General features: G+C 37.7%; 1 protein-coding gene across 6 annotated transcripts in view; it reads left to right on the plus strand.

The window, feature by feature from the left end:
• LOC128879616 (low-density lipoprotein receptor-like) overlaps positions 1–17,095 on the plus strand; it is a 61,688-nt gene that overhangs the window by 26,865 nt on the left and 17,728 nt on the right. For 5 of the 6 annotated variants that reach the window (XM_054128933.1, XM_054128934.1, XM_054128935.1 and 2 more), the window contains one exon: positions 6,382–6,501. The exons of the other annotated variant lie outside the window; for it this stretch is intronic. In XM_054128933.1, the coding sequence (XP_053984908.1) occupies positions 6,382–6,501 (120 nt within the window). The remainder of the gene's footprint in view (positions 1–6,381; positions 6,502–17,095) is intronic. 6 annotated transcript variants of the gene reach the window in all.

Below are 17,095 nucleotides of genomic sequence, written 5' to 3' on the forward strand. Positions count from 1 at the left end.
TTGCCTGTGGAACAGACGATTCTTATTATCAGAATTATTTAAAGAATCCCGAGGCCTGATTTACGCCATTCCCCGCGGAAGGACCCAGCCGCGATTTCTTACATTTCTCGCGTTTATTAATTGCGTAACACTCGAAGTATCATGCGGTGCCGACGAACGCACGAAAACGCCACCGGGGTGGACTACGAACCGCAAGAATCTTGTTTCATATCGCGTCTCCGATTAAAGCCGAGACGAACGAACGTCCGATCGATCGGCTGCTCTTATTTTTTTCCCTCCGCGACTTCCCGTATTTCGATCCTCGATACCCCGACCGGAGAGCCGATTAACGAAATTTTCCTCCGTCGATTCTTCCAGCGATAGCTTCGCGACGTCGACCGATGAAAAACTGCGAATCTGGATCACGTGGACCTTAATGCAACACGATTTCGCGCGTGACCAATTACGTCGTTACTTTTGCAACCGGCTCCCTCCCAATTTCCGGTTTTATCCGCTCGTCTGCCGATTGCGCAACTATTTCCGATCAACGATTTCGCGGCTAAACATTCCCGGACGAGGTGGGGTTGGGTGCGAGGGGTAGTATTGAATCGTTATTATCGATATGCCGCGGTGACGACCTTTAGAAGTTGCAGTCCGTTGCTCTATCTTAATGAGCTTCGATTTTGTGTTTCAAAGGGACTCGAGGAAAATTCTTATCGAGATGAAAATTCGTATTAGGTTGTCCGAAAAGTTTCTTTCGCTTTATTAACGCGTTGACTGTCACACTGATACTCTTAAAAATTTCTACCGCGATTAAATTTGATTTACTGACCATTGGAGACTACGTAATCAAACATTTGTTGTGGTATTTATTTTTGTAACTTCACCGAAATTCAAATATTTCGTATAAATTCATTTTCGTTGATATTTAACTTTCAAAATTAATTTCTTTATTTCTTCAGTAAGCAGCACCGTCACCCACGTGTGGGTGACATGGCGATCAACGTGTCAATAAGTAATACACGATTCATTTTGCTCTATTAAGGTCTATTTACACATATCCGTGTCATGTCAGTTCCGTATCCGTTCGGTTCCGTAATGTTCCAGCAGTGTCAGTGATTTGAAATATTCTTCTGTTGTTTTTGAATGGGCATGTTCACGCACGTCCGACACCGCTCCGTGACGATATTGATACGGCACGGATACGGAACTGACACGTTACGGATATGTGTAAATAGACCTTTACTGTTACAACATGAATATCTATGAAAGTAGATTGTCTATTTATAGAAACACGACAGCATAAAATAATTGAGTGCAACTCGCGAAAGAAACTTTCGGGACAACCTAATACAATGTGCACGATACATGTATATTAATATCTCCGCGACTATTCTCCCAATCACGTGCGTTTTGTTATTAAGAAATAGAATGTCGAAGCCCCTTCAAATCGCATTTCATATCGATGGAAACGAAACTCGAATGTTCGATTGAGTAACAAATCGAACATAAATCGGCATACAGAGGTTCCATAATATTTGTCGTAGGTATTTTATTCGCATAAAATTTTGTCCATCTCGGGGGAAAGATTCGAAACTTCCGCGACTGTGAAGTTTTTGATCGGTTCGAGCACTATTCGATGTCAGGGGTTTTTTTCAAAGACTTCATTCGTCTTAAAGTTTTGAACGTCGTGGTCGGTTTCGATTGGCTTTGGAAGACGGTCGATCTTGAAACTCTTAATGACCCCTGAACGTTTTGCGTAAATAAATCGATTTATAAATTCATTTTCATACGACCTTTTTGTTGCGAATTTCAATGAATCCCTTAACTGACACACTTTCACCAACTTGGTCAATTTGTTGAGAATCGACACAGTTTGTTTAGAAAATAACGTAGCAGTAACGAAATTCAAACAGCCAGCCGCGAAATGAATTTCTACGAACAGAAACGAAAGAAAAGCTTTATGAATCTATAAGTTAATTTATTTATTTATGCAGGATGTTCGAGGCTCATTAAAAGTTTCAAGACCCATCGGGACTTCGAGAACGACCGAAACTTTCCCCGGACCTTTTTGTATCCAATAATCGAGATTAGGTTAGACATCCCACTTAGGTGAACTCCAAAGCGCAATAGTCAGTTCGCTAATTTATACATTTATCCCGTAGATCTTTACGTAATCAAACCCCATGGTTCAAAAAATACAAACAAAATAATAGGATGGAACGAAATAAAATAGAAGGAAATAGGAAATAATAATTAAATAGGAAATAATAATTCCAAGCAATTCAGTTTTGGCTCCCCCACAAATTGTATTAGTTCTAAAAAAAAAAAGAAGGAACGTAGAATGAAATGAAATTAAATAAAATGTAACGAAGTTAAATAAGAAATAATAATTCCAAGCAATTCAGTTTTGGCTCCCCTGCAAATTGTAGCAACTCTTTAAAAAAAAGAAAAAAAAACGTAGAATGAAATAAAATAAAATAAAATAAAATGTAACGAAATTAAATAAGAAATAATAGTTCCAAGCAATTCAGTTTTGGCTCCCCTGCAAACTGTACCAATTCTTAAAGAACAAGAAAAAACGTAGAATGAAATAAACCAAAATAAAATGTAACGAAATTAAATAAGAAATAATAATTCCAAGTAATTCAATTTTCACTCTCTTACAAATTGTACCAATTCTAAACAAAGCAAGAAAAAACGTAGAACGAAATAAAATAAAATAAAATGTAACGAAATTAAATAAGAAATAATAATTCCAAGCAATTCAGTTTTGACTCCCCCGTAAATTGTACCAATTCCAAAAAAATAGAAAAAACGTAGAACGAAATAAAATAAAATAAAATGTAACGAAATTGAATAAGAAATAATAATTCCAAGCAATTCAGTTTTGACTCCCCCATAAATTGTACCAATTCTAAAAAAATAGAAAAAACGTAGAACGAAATAAAATAAAATAAAATGTAACGAAATTAAATAAGAAATAATACATCCAAGTAATTCAATTTTGACTCCCTTAAAAATTGTACGATTTCGAGTACACACGAGCCGCATATCGTTCCTTGAAATTGAATGGAACGAAACGATACTTTCGAGATTGCTAAATGACTTCGTTCCCCTTTGTTTCATTCCGAAGTTAGTTCGAAAACTCTCGAGGATTCGGCCGGGATCTGGGCTTAATATCAGATTTTAATATCGGAATTTTTTTCCAGTCGGCTCGTTTCGCGAAACCTAGTTCGAGGCCGCGCGAGCCAATGGCTGTACGCGTTGTCTGGACGTGTCGAGTTAACCGAGAAGTTGGCTTTAGGGTATCTGGGTTCCTCCTAAACAGGCAATTCGACCTCTATACCAGCTCAGATGTCGCTGCCATAAGCCAAATTGGAGTATTCGAAATAAAGAACATGGACACTCGCGTGTGCTGACACAAAATTGCCGAAATCATCGTTTTATTTCTTCTCGTAAAAATTCACGTGAAAATTCGTGTTCCAGTATTCGAAATTTAATTTTTCCTCGTAAAAATTCACGTGAAAATTTGTGCTCCATTATGGAACATTGTCCGTGTTAAAACGACAAAATCTTGATTCAATTGAAATCGAACTAGGCTCGTATGACTCGCATTGAACACGTTGATCGCCACGTCACCCATATACGGGTGACAGTGCTTTTCACTGAAAAACGAAAACTATTAATTCTGAAAGTTAAGTGTCATAGAAAATGAATTTAAACGAAATACTTGAATTTTCACGATGTTACAAAACTAAATATCGAAATAAACGTTTCATTACGCAGTTTCCAAAATTCTGTAAACAAAATGAAATCACGGTAGAAATTTTCAAGAGCATTAGTCTGGCAGTGAACGCGTTAATGAAAGAACAACGAAGCGAAGTTTCGTCGATATCGCCCCGTGAAATAAATCCATGGAGCGACTGCCATAAGAACCACTGGCCCAATGCACGAACGGGATCCATCGAACGCAGCTCGATCGATATACCCCGGTTTCATTTCCGTCGATGGAAACAAAACGCCCTAGAGTTGCATTCTCCGTCCCCTCCACTCGCGGCAAAAGCGTTCTGACGCTGAAACAGCCGCGGATTGCGTGGGCACACGAAACGGTTTCATTGCCACTCGATCGGTCTGGGTTAGGTCTCATCGCGGTCTTCGATCGCGTCGATGCACTCTCTGTTTCCTCATTCAGCGAAATGGCGACTGCTTTCTGTTAACACATGCGAAACAACAACAAAATGAACGAAAAACGAGCGTGACAATCGCGTTCGATTCGAGGCCTCCCCTCTGGCTCGATGCTCGATGTTGGTTGGCGCTGGAGTGTGCGTCCCGGGGCCCATATATAGGGGCCCGTTTACTCGGCTTGCGGCTTACAGCATCCACAGCCGCCATCGTGTGTGCATCGTTCGGGTCGTTCCTCGTCAGTTAGACCCTGTGCTTTTCGACTCGGTTCGTGTCGCGTTCTCGAGTGACGAAGGTCTGATAGGAGGTGATAGCAGGAGGGGATAATATTTTGCGATTTCCGCTGATTCCTGTCGACTGCGTCTAGTGATTCCACCATAGAGAGGTTGGCATTCGGTTTCGGAGACGCTCTGGGGACCGCTGGCAAACCTGACCCAGTGGTGCGGGCACGATTTGGGTGGAATTAACGAGAAATATACATGGAGAGACACAAGAAGACTAGATTGAGATCAAATATGGCGGTATAAGAGCAAAGATAGAATACGATTGAATCGAACTAAAAAGGGGAATAGAATTCCTAGGTCAAGTATAATTATCAAGAAATTAACAGAAAATATTCAAAAAGATACCATACGTTCAAGGAAAAGAAAGAACCAACAATAAATCAAAATTTCACTCGGGAGGATTTCGGTCAGGACCAGTGGAACCGATTTATGAGAAATCGGACGTATCGGTCGAAAGCGGTACGGGGTAATCCGCGAAGAAGCGGGAAGAAACGAGACTCCGAGCAGTGTGATTCGGGGTGGAGACCGTCGGCTCCAAAGGATCCGGGCGAGGATTTTATTCGAAGGAGATACGAGATCAATGAAGCTCGAAAGATGCTCTGAATAGATCCCGGCTGGCGTTGTTTCGTCCTATCTACGTGTTGTTGCCGCTGCGGTATGGTCTGGCGACGATAACCGCGTATAACGCGCTTTATCGACTGCGGGTGCTCCGATAGCCGAAAGTCCACGGCGGCGAAACGATCGACGAACGATTTTCCGCGCGGCTTTGTAAGGCTTTTAACCCTCGCGCAAGTGGAACCCGCGCGCTGGAAACGATTCTCGATCAATTTCGCTGGGAGAATTTCGCGCTCCTTTACCGGGGGGACGTTTAGAATTGCGGATTCAGCGTTCGTCGCGAGAAAACTCCCACGGAGAAAGTCTCGAGCAACGAAGTGGAGGATTTGTTGTTTACATCTGGCCTCTTCGATTCGCTCTGAATTATACGAAATAATTATAGAAATACGAGGCTCGAAAGTAGTCGATCGAGGAGACTGTGAATTATTACGATTAATCGAGAGACGCGTTTCGCTTTTCCTGTACGTGAAAAGTCTGGACTAGTGGAGGATTTGTTCTGTATACTTGAGGAGTATACTGGAATAAGCAATTAAAAGAAACAATTCCACTTTGCTTAAAATATCAATCGATCCTAATGGACGAATAAAAAGCCAGAAATAGTTGCATCCCCGAAGGATAAAATTAATATTCGCGTAACAGAGGGTTGATATCGGGTGGGAGCTCCACGAAGTGCGTCATCGAGGTTGCGCCTGACAAACGATTATTTAAAAGAATTAACTTCGAAATTCTGGAGGCACTAACAACCAAGTAATAGCTTCTCTGGTAAAATCAAGATTCCCTGATAGAACAAATAATATCAATAATATCGGTTAAGTGACTCAAGAAGTGCGTCGTCGCCTAATTTATGCAATTACGAACCATATAATTAAAGAGAACAATCTCGCTTTTCCTCTTCCGCCGCTCGTCGTATCAATATTCCGAAGGAATAAACAACTTCCGAAGGAATAGAAGCTTCTTTCTATAATAAACATTGGTAAAATCGCGATTCGCGTAACAGAGGGTTGATATCGGGTGGAAGAGATCGAGGAAGCGCGCCGTCGAGGCTGCAACACGTCGAGGCTGCAACACGTCGAGGTTGCAACACGTCGAGGTTGCAACACGTCGAGGTTTCAAACGGATAAACAAACGTTCGCGGAGGTTTCGCGCGTGATTAAAGATAGACGCGAAGGATCTTCCGTCGCGAGCATGCGATTCGTTGGATATTCGACGCTTTTCACCGCGTCGGGACGCGCGTGCACGGTGATGCAGCTCGCGTGCATCGCCGTCCTCGCATCGGGTATCGACGATCATCCAGCGCCATTCACCGGTGGGATTGCAGGTCGCATGTGCAACTCGTCGGACTTCAAGTGCTCGAACAACAGGTGCATACCCGAGAGATGGGTGTGCGACGGAGACGAGGACTGCGCCGATGGCGGCGACGAAGACCCCCAGGTTTGCAGTAAGTCAACTTTCCTCTCCATTTTTCTAATTTACGCGCAGCTTACGACGATACTCGTAGGTCGAAGATGGGCAAAATTTTGGTTTGGAATATTCATGGAAGAAATCAATTTCAATTAAACTGAGCAATCGAGGATTAATCTCCTCCTTGGTCCACGTTCTAGAATCTAGACAATTTTTATGATTTTTTTAGAGGGCAAAGTAGTCGACGCACACTTTCGAAGTTTGGTATGTTTGTAGATGTACGTACAAGTACAGTATTGTCGTGTTATTTATTGTAGTACGGATGAGTTGTTTATTTTGAGGGAGATAGCTATTCGGCTTGACTTTGTTCTCAAAGGGGATGTGGAGGAACCCTCGAGGGTAGCGCGTAGACAAAACATGGGGTTCGATGCAGCGGCAAACTGCATGCATACAACTAACAACACTGTTTAGGAGAATACACACCCCAAAGAAAGTGAAAACATCAGACGTGGTCTGTGCTCTTTACATTAACACGTCGATCGCCATGTCACCCATATATGGGTGACAGTGCTTTTCACTCAAGAACTAAAAAGATTAATTCTGAAAGTTAGACGTCACAGGAGATGAATCTAAATAAAGTTCTTGAATTTTTATGTAGTTACGAAACTAAGTATCACGATAAATATGTCATTATCTAGACTCTGATAGTCTAAATAATATTTAATTTTAGCAGAAATTTTCAAGAATATTCGTTTGGCAGTCAACGTGTTAATCTGTTCGGCTTTTCGGCTTCGCGGACCTCTCACTTCTTTTCGGATCTGTCGGATCTGATTTTAAACAAAAAAGTGGGGATAGCGAGTTGTTTATTTCGAGACAATACTGTACAGTCAATTCAATAGTTTATTTAAATGTTTATCCTTTACAGAGTTTAGATATTACACTATCATTTACTTCTTACTTACATCACCGATGGCTGGTCGATCGTGCATCTACTGTACAGTCGAATGTCCATCGTAAGTCTGACCCTAACGAGCCTCTTCCACTCAATCAGCACTGGCTGAGTCGAAATGACTTCCCCTACTTAATCACTCTTTTACGTTTTGTGCGAGACTACCCCGTATAAGTCTGCGCTAAAACTGTCGAAATTATAAACTAACATGTAGAAATGCAATTAGGGTTTGTTAAATAAAATGTAACAGTAAAATGTAAACAGTAACTCTGGTAATTCCATCATTCAGATCTCAGTTTCTCTTAGACGATATAACATTGATTTATTTTCCATTTATAATTAGAAAGTGTTCAAATAGAAATTTTGCCCACCTCTGACATCGTTTACTTCTAATCTTTCAGGAACTGGACGACCGGGACTCTTAAATTAATTAACCCTTTGCATCCCAAGCAAGTAGCCAATAGCGAACTTACTCCCTAGATTTCTAAATTACACAATAATTTTTTAAGCCTATACGAATTGACATAGTGCAATGAAAGTATCACATTTATTTGATTATTCATAAGTTCTTGGCTACCGCAAGCGGCGTTAGGGGTGCAAAGGGTGAAATGATTTACAACGAGAACTAATACTTAAATGTATTTTAAAATACCGATCCATAGTTCGTAAAGAATTTTATCATGGAGTCAGATTTGCTTCGGAGTTGGTACTACCAACTTTGGTAGCTCGAGGGTTAATTCTGTTGTTCTGTTCGGGGTTCGTTTGACCTGAAATTACTTCTCTGCGGTTCTCCTGGGTCAATCGGCATGGAGTACTACATATTTTCAGTGTTAGCCGGGGATTTGCAGTTTCACATTCGAACCAAAGAGAATGATTGAATCTCTTGGATGAGATTGCAAAATAGAATAGTCGACGGTTGTAAACACCTCGGAAAGTATTAGCAATTATTAACCGGATTGCTAGCTTCCTATATTTGGCCGCAGTAACTAATTCCGTGTAATATCGAATTATTCGCAACATTAATTTACGCAATTTACGTAAATTAATACGTTTCTATTGGAAAATGTTAGTCAATTTTCTCGACAATTTGTGTATTTAAACTACAGATCAAACTACGAAATACGTATTTTCTGAAATATCGTTTTCTTGTATCATATAAAATTATCCTATTTGTAATGAATTTACATTCTGTGCGAAATGAGATCTTTAAACCCGTGTAATCTAAGAACTGGAAAACTTTGTATGTCGTTCCTAATAACTACACTGTGGATCTTTATGGATTTATAGAAAATTTGAATGTGCAAGAAACTACAAAATGCAAACGATATCCAAAAATATGAAAAATATTGAAAGTAAAGGTCATATTATAATATTTGCAGAATAAAATAAATTCCTATTTAGGTTCAAATATCGTAGGTACACTCGGAAAAATTTCATTTTGCATAAAGATCCGTAGTCTATTTATAAGTAACATTTTAAGGCTACTAATCTTTGTATATACAGATATATTGTAAAATTACATGGAATTGACTGTATATAAATTCATTATAGTATAGATTGAATCGCAGTTATAAATAGTCGAGTGTAAATGCACCGAATTAATTTCTGCGCCTAATATTTCACAATAAATATTACAATCGTGGTCGGGTGATGGCGGCTTCACTTTTTCTCTTCTATTTTATTAGTCTTTTCTTTCATTTCCAACAACACTGGCCACGCTTTGTGCAGCGTGACGACATTCAACTGGTTCGTAATGATTTTCACTTACTTATAAGATCGCTGTCGATACTGGTTCGAGAGGCTTCCGGTTTTCAACCATGTACGTGCGATTTTCCACAGCGGAAAGAGACTCTCCACCGTGTCACACGTTAACTTAATATGGAGCGACTAGTTGGCTCGAATAGCGGCGCGCTTACCCGTAAGCTTATTTGTCGCTGTCTAATTACTGCAAACGGTGCCTGTAACTTTCAAAACGACCGCAGGCATCGTTCACTTAACGAGTCAATTGGAACGTTTGTTAACTAAATATAAACAAAGATAAATAAACTAATATTCCGATCGCTCGAGTTGTCGGCGTTACAGGTTTTCGGAAAAGGTTTATTTTAAAGGTTATTTGTTGATTTTGATTGCGTAGTTCAAATTGGTCATTTTAACGAGTAAATAACGGACGAAGTCGCGAATATGCAGCGTCGAGTTCTTTTTTAGAACGTGTTCAGTAATACATAATAGGAATCAGTTGAAATGAATAATGCGTAATGTGTTGATAACAGAAGTCCCGGGGTAACGAGAGAAAATTACAAACATTGCTACCTCTGCTCATTAAATACCCGAGTATTAAGTCGGAAACATCGTTGACAAAGAATTAATTAACGGTCAACGCGATCCACGTATCGCTCGAGGAGAGACGTAATTTAATTCCCTCTTTGGTCGTGTCAAACCGATCGTTAATTTACTCTTTCTCACCTTTCGAAATTTCATGTCACAGGTTCCTGCCACTTATTGCCATTTTCAAATTGATATGTGAAATATTGAATTTAATAATGAAATAATTTAACACTTTTGCTGCGGATGACGCACGTGCGCGTCCAACTGAAACTATACGGTTGTTTTTATTATTTTTTGTTCGGCAATCATATTACATATAAAGTAAGTTAGCACAAATATATGTTTTTCGAAATGATCATATTGGAACATTTGTAAGAAATTTTTCATTAAAAAAAATATCATAATTGCAGCTCCCAGCGAACTGATACTTATTTTCGTCCGCAACGAAAGTGTTTTTTTCGCACTATTTTTACTCTAAAATCCTTCGACAGAAAGATCAAACCAAATTTGGTAATTGTGAATGTAAGTAATTTTTAATTTTGCCCCGACTACGAAAAGGTTATTTAACATAATTTAATATAAGGAAATAATAAAGGAAATAATCTAATCTAACGGAATCTAATCGAATCTAATAAAGGACATAGAAATTTAATATATTATCCAATATCAATTAATATAAATGAAATAGAAATTATTTCATACTTTTTAGTGTAATTTTAATATTTTTTTCGAAATCGGTTATATTTTTTTTCCAAAAATTATTTTATATCGAATATAAACACAGTCTGTGGCACGAACCATTTCGTCCCTAGCAATATCCACGAAACTCTCTTTCCTCTGGAATTTATTTTCTAATCAACAAAGACTGCCATAACGCTAGCCAGTGACTAAAACATTGCCTTCCAAATAAATCGATTTCGTTCGAAGAAGCTGCAAATCTTTCCTATCCAAATGAACATTCGCACAATACTCCGAAAGACATTCAACGTTTAACAGGAGCGAAACGAAAATTTCGAGGTCGAATCGACCCGAAAAAAAAAACAGACCAACAGAGATTTTCATACGCTTTCCCATATTTTCGCCAGTTGAACAACCCGTAGAGATTTAATTCTCAATATCCGTAACCGACTTAAAGCGCATACGAGCGCCAAGAGTTATTGGAACAATACGGGTATTTTATTTTCCATAAAGCGAGCCGTAAATTGAGTCGTTCGCGAAACTCGACGGCTGGAGTTGGGAACGACGGCCCGTAAACGATTCGTTTGTTACGTTTAACGGCTAAATTATTTGCGAGGAGGGAGTGAGAAATCGTGGGTGAGGAATCGTATCCGGTAAACAGAATTATTTCGTTTTGGCGGCCGTGCACACGTGTTTTATTTAAAACTTTGACAGACCCACCTGGGCCAGGTTCGTGCGCAATCGCGATCCAACGTGTCTGATATAATTCTTATCGCCGGACCGCGGATCTTTATGCAAAATAAAATCTTTGTGGCTACAAAAATTGAACCTAAATAGGAATTTATTTTATTCTGCAAAGATTCTAACATGAACTTTCAATCTTTTTTATACTCTTGCATATCGTTTGCATTTTGTAGTTTCTTGCACATTTATTCTGCAAATACTATAACATGAACTTTCAATCTTTTTTATATTCTTGCATATTGTTTGCATTTTGCAGTTTCTTGCACATTTATTCTGCAAATACTATAACATGAACTTTCAATCTTTTTTATACTCTTGCATATCGTTTGCATTTTGTAGTTTCTTGCACATTTATTCTGCAAATACTATAACACGAACTTTCAATCTTTTTTATACTCTTGCATATCGTTTGCATTTTGTAGTTTCTTGCACATTTATTCTGCAAATACTATAACACGAACTTTCAATCTTTTTTATAGTCTTGCATATTGTTTGCATTTTGTAGTTTCTTGCACATTTATTCTGCAAATACTATAACACGAACTTTCAATCTTTTTTATACTCTTGCATATCGTTTGCATTTTGTAGTTTCTTGCACATTTATTCTGCAAATACTATAACATGAACTTTCAATCTTTTTTATAGTCTTGCATATCGTTTGCATTTTGTACTTTCTTGCACATTAAAATTTCCTATAAATGCATTAAGATCCGCAGTCTATTTGTTACCATTTATGTACGTCAGTGGACGAAAGATTAAGCCTGGAAGGAACAAAGGAAAGCAATTATTCATTTCGCGTGGGTAAACAAATTTTTTGTCGAAGTATGAACTCATTGGGTTCTTTTTTTTTTTCTAAATAGAGGCTTCACGTCGCATCGACTGCACGATTATTAGGGACGAGAATATTTTATATTTTCTGGAGCAGGTTGGTGTCTCTCAAATATTTGATGGTGTTTTGTACGTGGTCTTGAGAAATTAGGGCCGAGTCTAGTTTCTTATTTAAATATGCATTAGAAAATTTATATTTCGTTCTTTAAATCTTTCATTCGCAAAAATTGCGTAACGATAAACGGATCACATTATGCACATGTTTTTTTTGTCCATCACTTTACGTATGCACATATTATACTACGTATCGACGAATATACGCGCGATATATATTGTTATTTTTCGAAGGTAAACTGTAACGAGATATCGCGTCAATAACAATGCAAGTACCGATCTCGCCCGCGGAATACGGAATTAATATTCATGCGCCCGTGTTTCTCCCGATGTACACGTTCGGTAATTAATATTCAATTATAATAGAGGGCTCGATTGTAAATACGGTGAGTTGCGCCCCCCCGCGGTCACTGATTGCTTTCGTGTTTTGCTAATTGTTGGATAGAATCGTCATTCGGTAACGATCATTTACAACTGCCCGGCCAATTAGGCTCCTCGAGCCGATTCTTCGAACTGAGTTAGCTGTCATGTGCGCGTCAACGGTTGTAAAGTTTCGGAAACAATTCCTCCTCCTGGCCGCAGTAAACCGGCAAACCCAACCGTGAAACGCGAATCGTGCACGATTGGTTTGTAAACGTTGACGGGGGGAAATCGTGCGCTTGAAACAAAGCGATATATCGTTTTCTGATAGAATCGTTCGTGTGTTCCCTGAGGAGTCGTGTCACCATTGTTGCTGGAAGAGATGAACATTTTTCTGCGTGTAGAAAATCACCTGGCGGACTCGGAAGTAGTGCGGTACGCACAATAAAATACAATTTTATTGTATACAGTAAAATACAATTTTATTGTATTTTATTGCATTTTACTATGAACTTAATACACCGTTAATTTTATGTTTATAAGCACTGGTATATGATACTCTTGAATTTATTAATATCATGATTGATATGATTCGAGCAAGCTTCGATATAAAAATAATTGTATTTCGTTGTATTTCATTCTGAATTTGATACGCCGTTTATTTTATATTTATATGACCTGCAATTTAATAGGCTTCAATGATCATTACTCGAGGCATTTCCAAAATAAAAATAATTATATTTTAATGAATTTCACTCTGAACTTGACGTAATATTTATTTGATATTCGCGAGACCTGCAATTTAGTAGGCTCGAGTTTATTATCATTTCCATTGATTTAATTTGAAGCAAATAAAAAATAAAAATAATTGCACGATCTATAAATGTATAATTAATAGAAAACATACGATACATCGTACATGTTGAATGTACTCTACAATGAATATAATAATATTACTATTTCCATGTATTTATTATTGAAATTGCAAGTACAGTATGAGACATATGTAACGGACTGCAAAAAAAAAGGTGACAACGAATTGGAGGAACATTTATCAGGGATCACACGCAAGTAAGCCTACCCCCTCTCTATCTACAATTATGAATATGGATCATGTCTGGGTTACCGAAGAGCTCGTAATACATTCATTTGGAATTCTTTATATTAACATGTGTCGTAACGTACAAAGTTCTCCGATCCTCATTGTCCTCGGTACAAATATATCTCAGAAAAGAAGCATCGAATGGAAGAAACTCTTAGGACTGCGGCTAAATATAATACTTGCGGTGTAAAACCTTCCTTCACGCCACTGGTCAAAGTACTATAACGATTCACGATCCTTTGGCCAACACCAATCGAATTGATCAAAATCAACATTCATCAAAATCAACATTCATCAAAAACTTTAAGAATCGTAACAGGAACACGTCAAAATAATTTATTTATTACTCGGGGCATTATTTAGCCCTTTGCACTCGATAGGCGACTTGAGAGACGTGGTTTCACACAGCAAATCTACAATACCTAATGTTTCTTTAGATTTAATCCTTTGCGCTCGGGTGGCGCCTCTAGGGCGACATATGTAATTTAAAAGTGATTTTGTGAACGTACAGTTTCAAATTCACTTACATTAGAATACAACTAATTACCAATTGAAATAATAATACATCGTGTCATGAACGTTCGTAGATGTTTTTCTTCGAAGTAGAGTTTTTGCTTTCACAGAAATTTATTATAAAAATGGACTGGAGTTCTATAGAAAAATGCCTCGAGCGCAAAGGGTTAATTTCATTTGAGCACGTAGCGTCAATAAAATGATTGCAAAGGGTAAAGGTGATCTTATTCTCAAATCTAGATAGCTTAGAATTCGTGGCAATAGAACGCTAAGAAACATCTCGAGTTACTGGTAGATACCAGAAAAAAAGGCCTCGAATGCAAAGGGTTAATATTTTAAGCGATTGTTTACTTCCCAAGTCTCAAAAAGATTAAAATTCATTTTTCTTCGAATAATGAAATTTTAGGTGTTTCTTTCATACAACCGACATCATTAATCATCCATAGGTATGTATCATCTAACGCATCTCGTCGAAGGGAAACCCTTGGGAAACGGTGCATCTAAGTTGCCTCGTCGAATGTATCGATAGCGGGAACGCTATTGCGAAACTATTCGATTAACTGCGTCTATAACACAAAGCGAGACCGATCGACGAATAGGAATTCACGAAATTGATTTATACGCACATCTGGGTCACGCTATTGAACGTATCGATAGCGAAACAACGTCGATACCAGGCTATTTAATTTTATACACAGCGTCCCAGGCTAAGTGCAACTCGGCAAGTTCGCGATTACAATTCTTGTCCCCCACTGGCTCGATTATAGATCCGCCACTTGTCGACGTACGTGTCGAAATCACGTCACGATTCGTGCGCGAATTATTTTTAGAACGCGCAACGTGCTATTAGCCTACCATTAAATGCAAACCTGTTCACGTTCACCATAGAGTCTAATGTGGATTTTTTTAAAAAATAAATGAAAATAAAAAGAAAAGAAAATTTCCATATAAAGTTCGATACTTGTACTTTAAACTTGCGATATTGTAATTAAATAATTTAATAATCGAACATCGAAGAAAAATTGTAACATCGAAGAAAAGTTTTATTGTTCATTGTAGAGTACATTCAACATGTATGATGTATCGTATGTTTTCTATTAATTATACATTTATAGATCGTGCAATTATTTTTATTTTTTATTTGCTTCAAATTAAATCAATGGAAATGATAATAAACTCGAGCCTACTAAATTGCAGGTCTCGCGAATATCAAATAAATGTTACGTCAAGTTCAGAGTGAAATTCATTAAAATATAATTATTTTTATTTTGGAAATGCCTCGAGTAATGATCATTGAAGCCTATTAAATTGCAGGTCATATAAATATAAAATAAACGGCGTATCAAATTCAGAATGAAATGCAACGAAATACAATTATTTTTATATCGAAGCTTGCTCGAATCATATCAATCATGATATTAATAAATTCAAGAGTATCATATACCAGTGCTTATAAACATAAAATTAACGGTGTATTAAGTTCAGAATGAAATGAAATTAAAATACAATTATTTTCTCGTCGAAGGTACCACGAATCACCTCGATCATGATATTAATAAATTCACGACTATCGAATTACAATGATTATAAACATAAAATTAACGTTGTATCAAGTTCAGAATGAAATGAAATTAAAATACAATTATTTTCTTTTCGAAGGCACCTCGAATCACCTCGATCATGATATTAATAAATTCACGACTATCGAATTACCGTGCTTATAAACATAAAATTAACATTGTATCAAGTTCAGAACGAAATGCAGTAAAGTGCAATTATTTTCTTTTGGAAGGTACCTCGAATCACCTCGATCGAAGCTTAATTAATACAATCGAGCCTATTAAATGGCAGGCTTTTTAAATATAAAGTAAATCTAAAATTGAGTCCTTAGTAAAACGATCGTTAGCACAGTGTCAGGTTTCGCCGATTCTTGGAGAAGGCGTCCAAGACGTCCGATAACGAATATTCTTGCTAATCGAGGAAGGATCTATGCAATATTCTACATAGCTTGTTACTTGACCTCTTCAACGGTCGCATTTGCAAATAGTAGCGTCGATACGATTGCTTTTCCCTCGGCGATATCGACTCGCGTTCAATTTACATAACTCCTCGTCGGGAGAGTGTCCCGAACGATTCGAGTGGTATCGATCCCTCGCTTTGACCAGGGTATATCGACGATCGTTTCTTCGAGTTCCGCGAAGGCCGCAACGCGACGTTCGATGGGCGCGCTTTTAATATTAATTGCACGGACCCGTGACGCAGAATTTCGATACCTTTCGATACCTTTAATCATTCAACGATGTCAATATTGCAGTGGCAATTAAACTGATAAAGACGAAATTTGATGGCGAGGGACGATTCCAACGTCTGCGAAATACCGAAATAGAGCAGCTTCTGCTCCAGTTGGTCGAGAATATTTGTTGATGTCATTAACAGAACTCATTCTAAATTTTATTTAATTTAATTTATGATTAGAACGAGCTATGTGGTGAATATTTATATTATACTTTTAGTTGCAATTGTAGGACATATTGGTAGGACATATTGGTTGGACAAATTTCAAGGTGATATAAGATATTCATGAAAAGAATGGATGATTCATAGATGAATATTATAGTTTAATATGTTAGACAGGTGTATCAGTAGTGGTAACAGGAATATGAAATGGAAAAATAATTTTAGCAGACGTACGATGAAAATTCAATATTTAAATTGAAGATTTATTCTTGATTTCGTATAATTGGCGCTGGGAATATTTTCTTAATTATTCATTAAATATTAAACCGATGCATTAGCCAGATGCATTGACATTGATGAAAAGATTATCAAATGGAAAAATAATTTCAGCAGACGTACATTGAAAATTCAGTTTTTAAATTAAAAATTTAATCATTTTGTATAATTTACACCGGGAATATCTTCTTAATCATTCATTAAATATTAAACCGATGCATTAGCCAGATGCATTGACATTGATGAAAAGAATATCAAATGGAAAAATAATTTCAGCAGACGTAC

The sequence above is a fragment of the Hylaeus volcanicus genome, chromosome 7, assembly GCF_026283585.1.
Source record: "Hylaeus volcanicus isolate JK05 chromosome 7, UHH_iyHylVolc1.0_haploid, whole genome shotgun sequence".
Taxonomy (NCBI): Eukaryota; Metazoa; Arthropoda; class Insecta; order Hymenoptera; family Colletidae; genus Hylaeus; species Hylaeus volcanicus.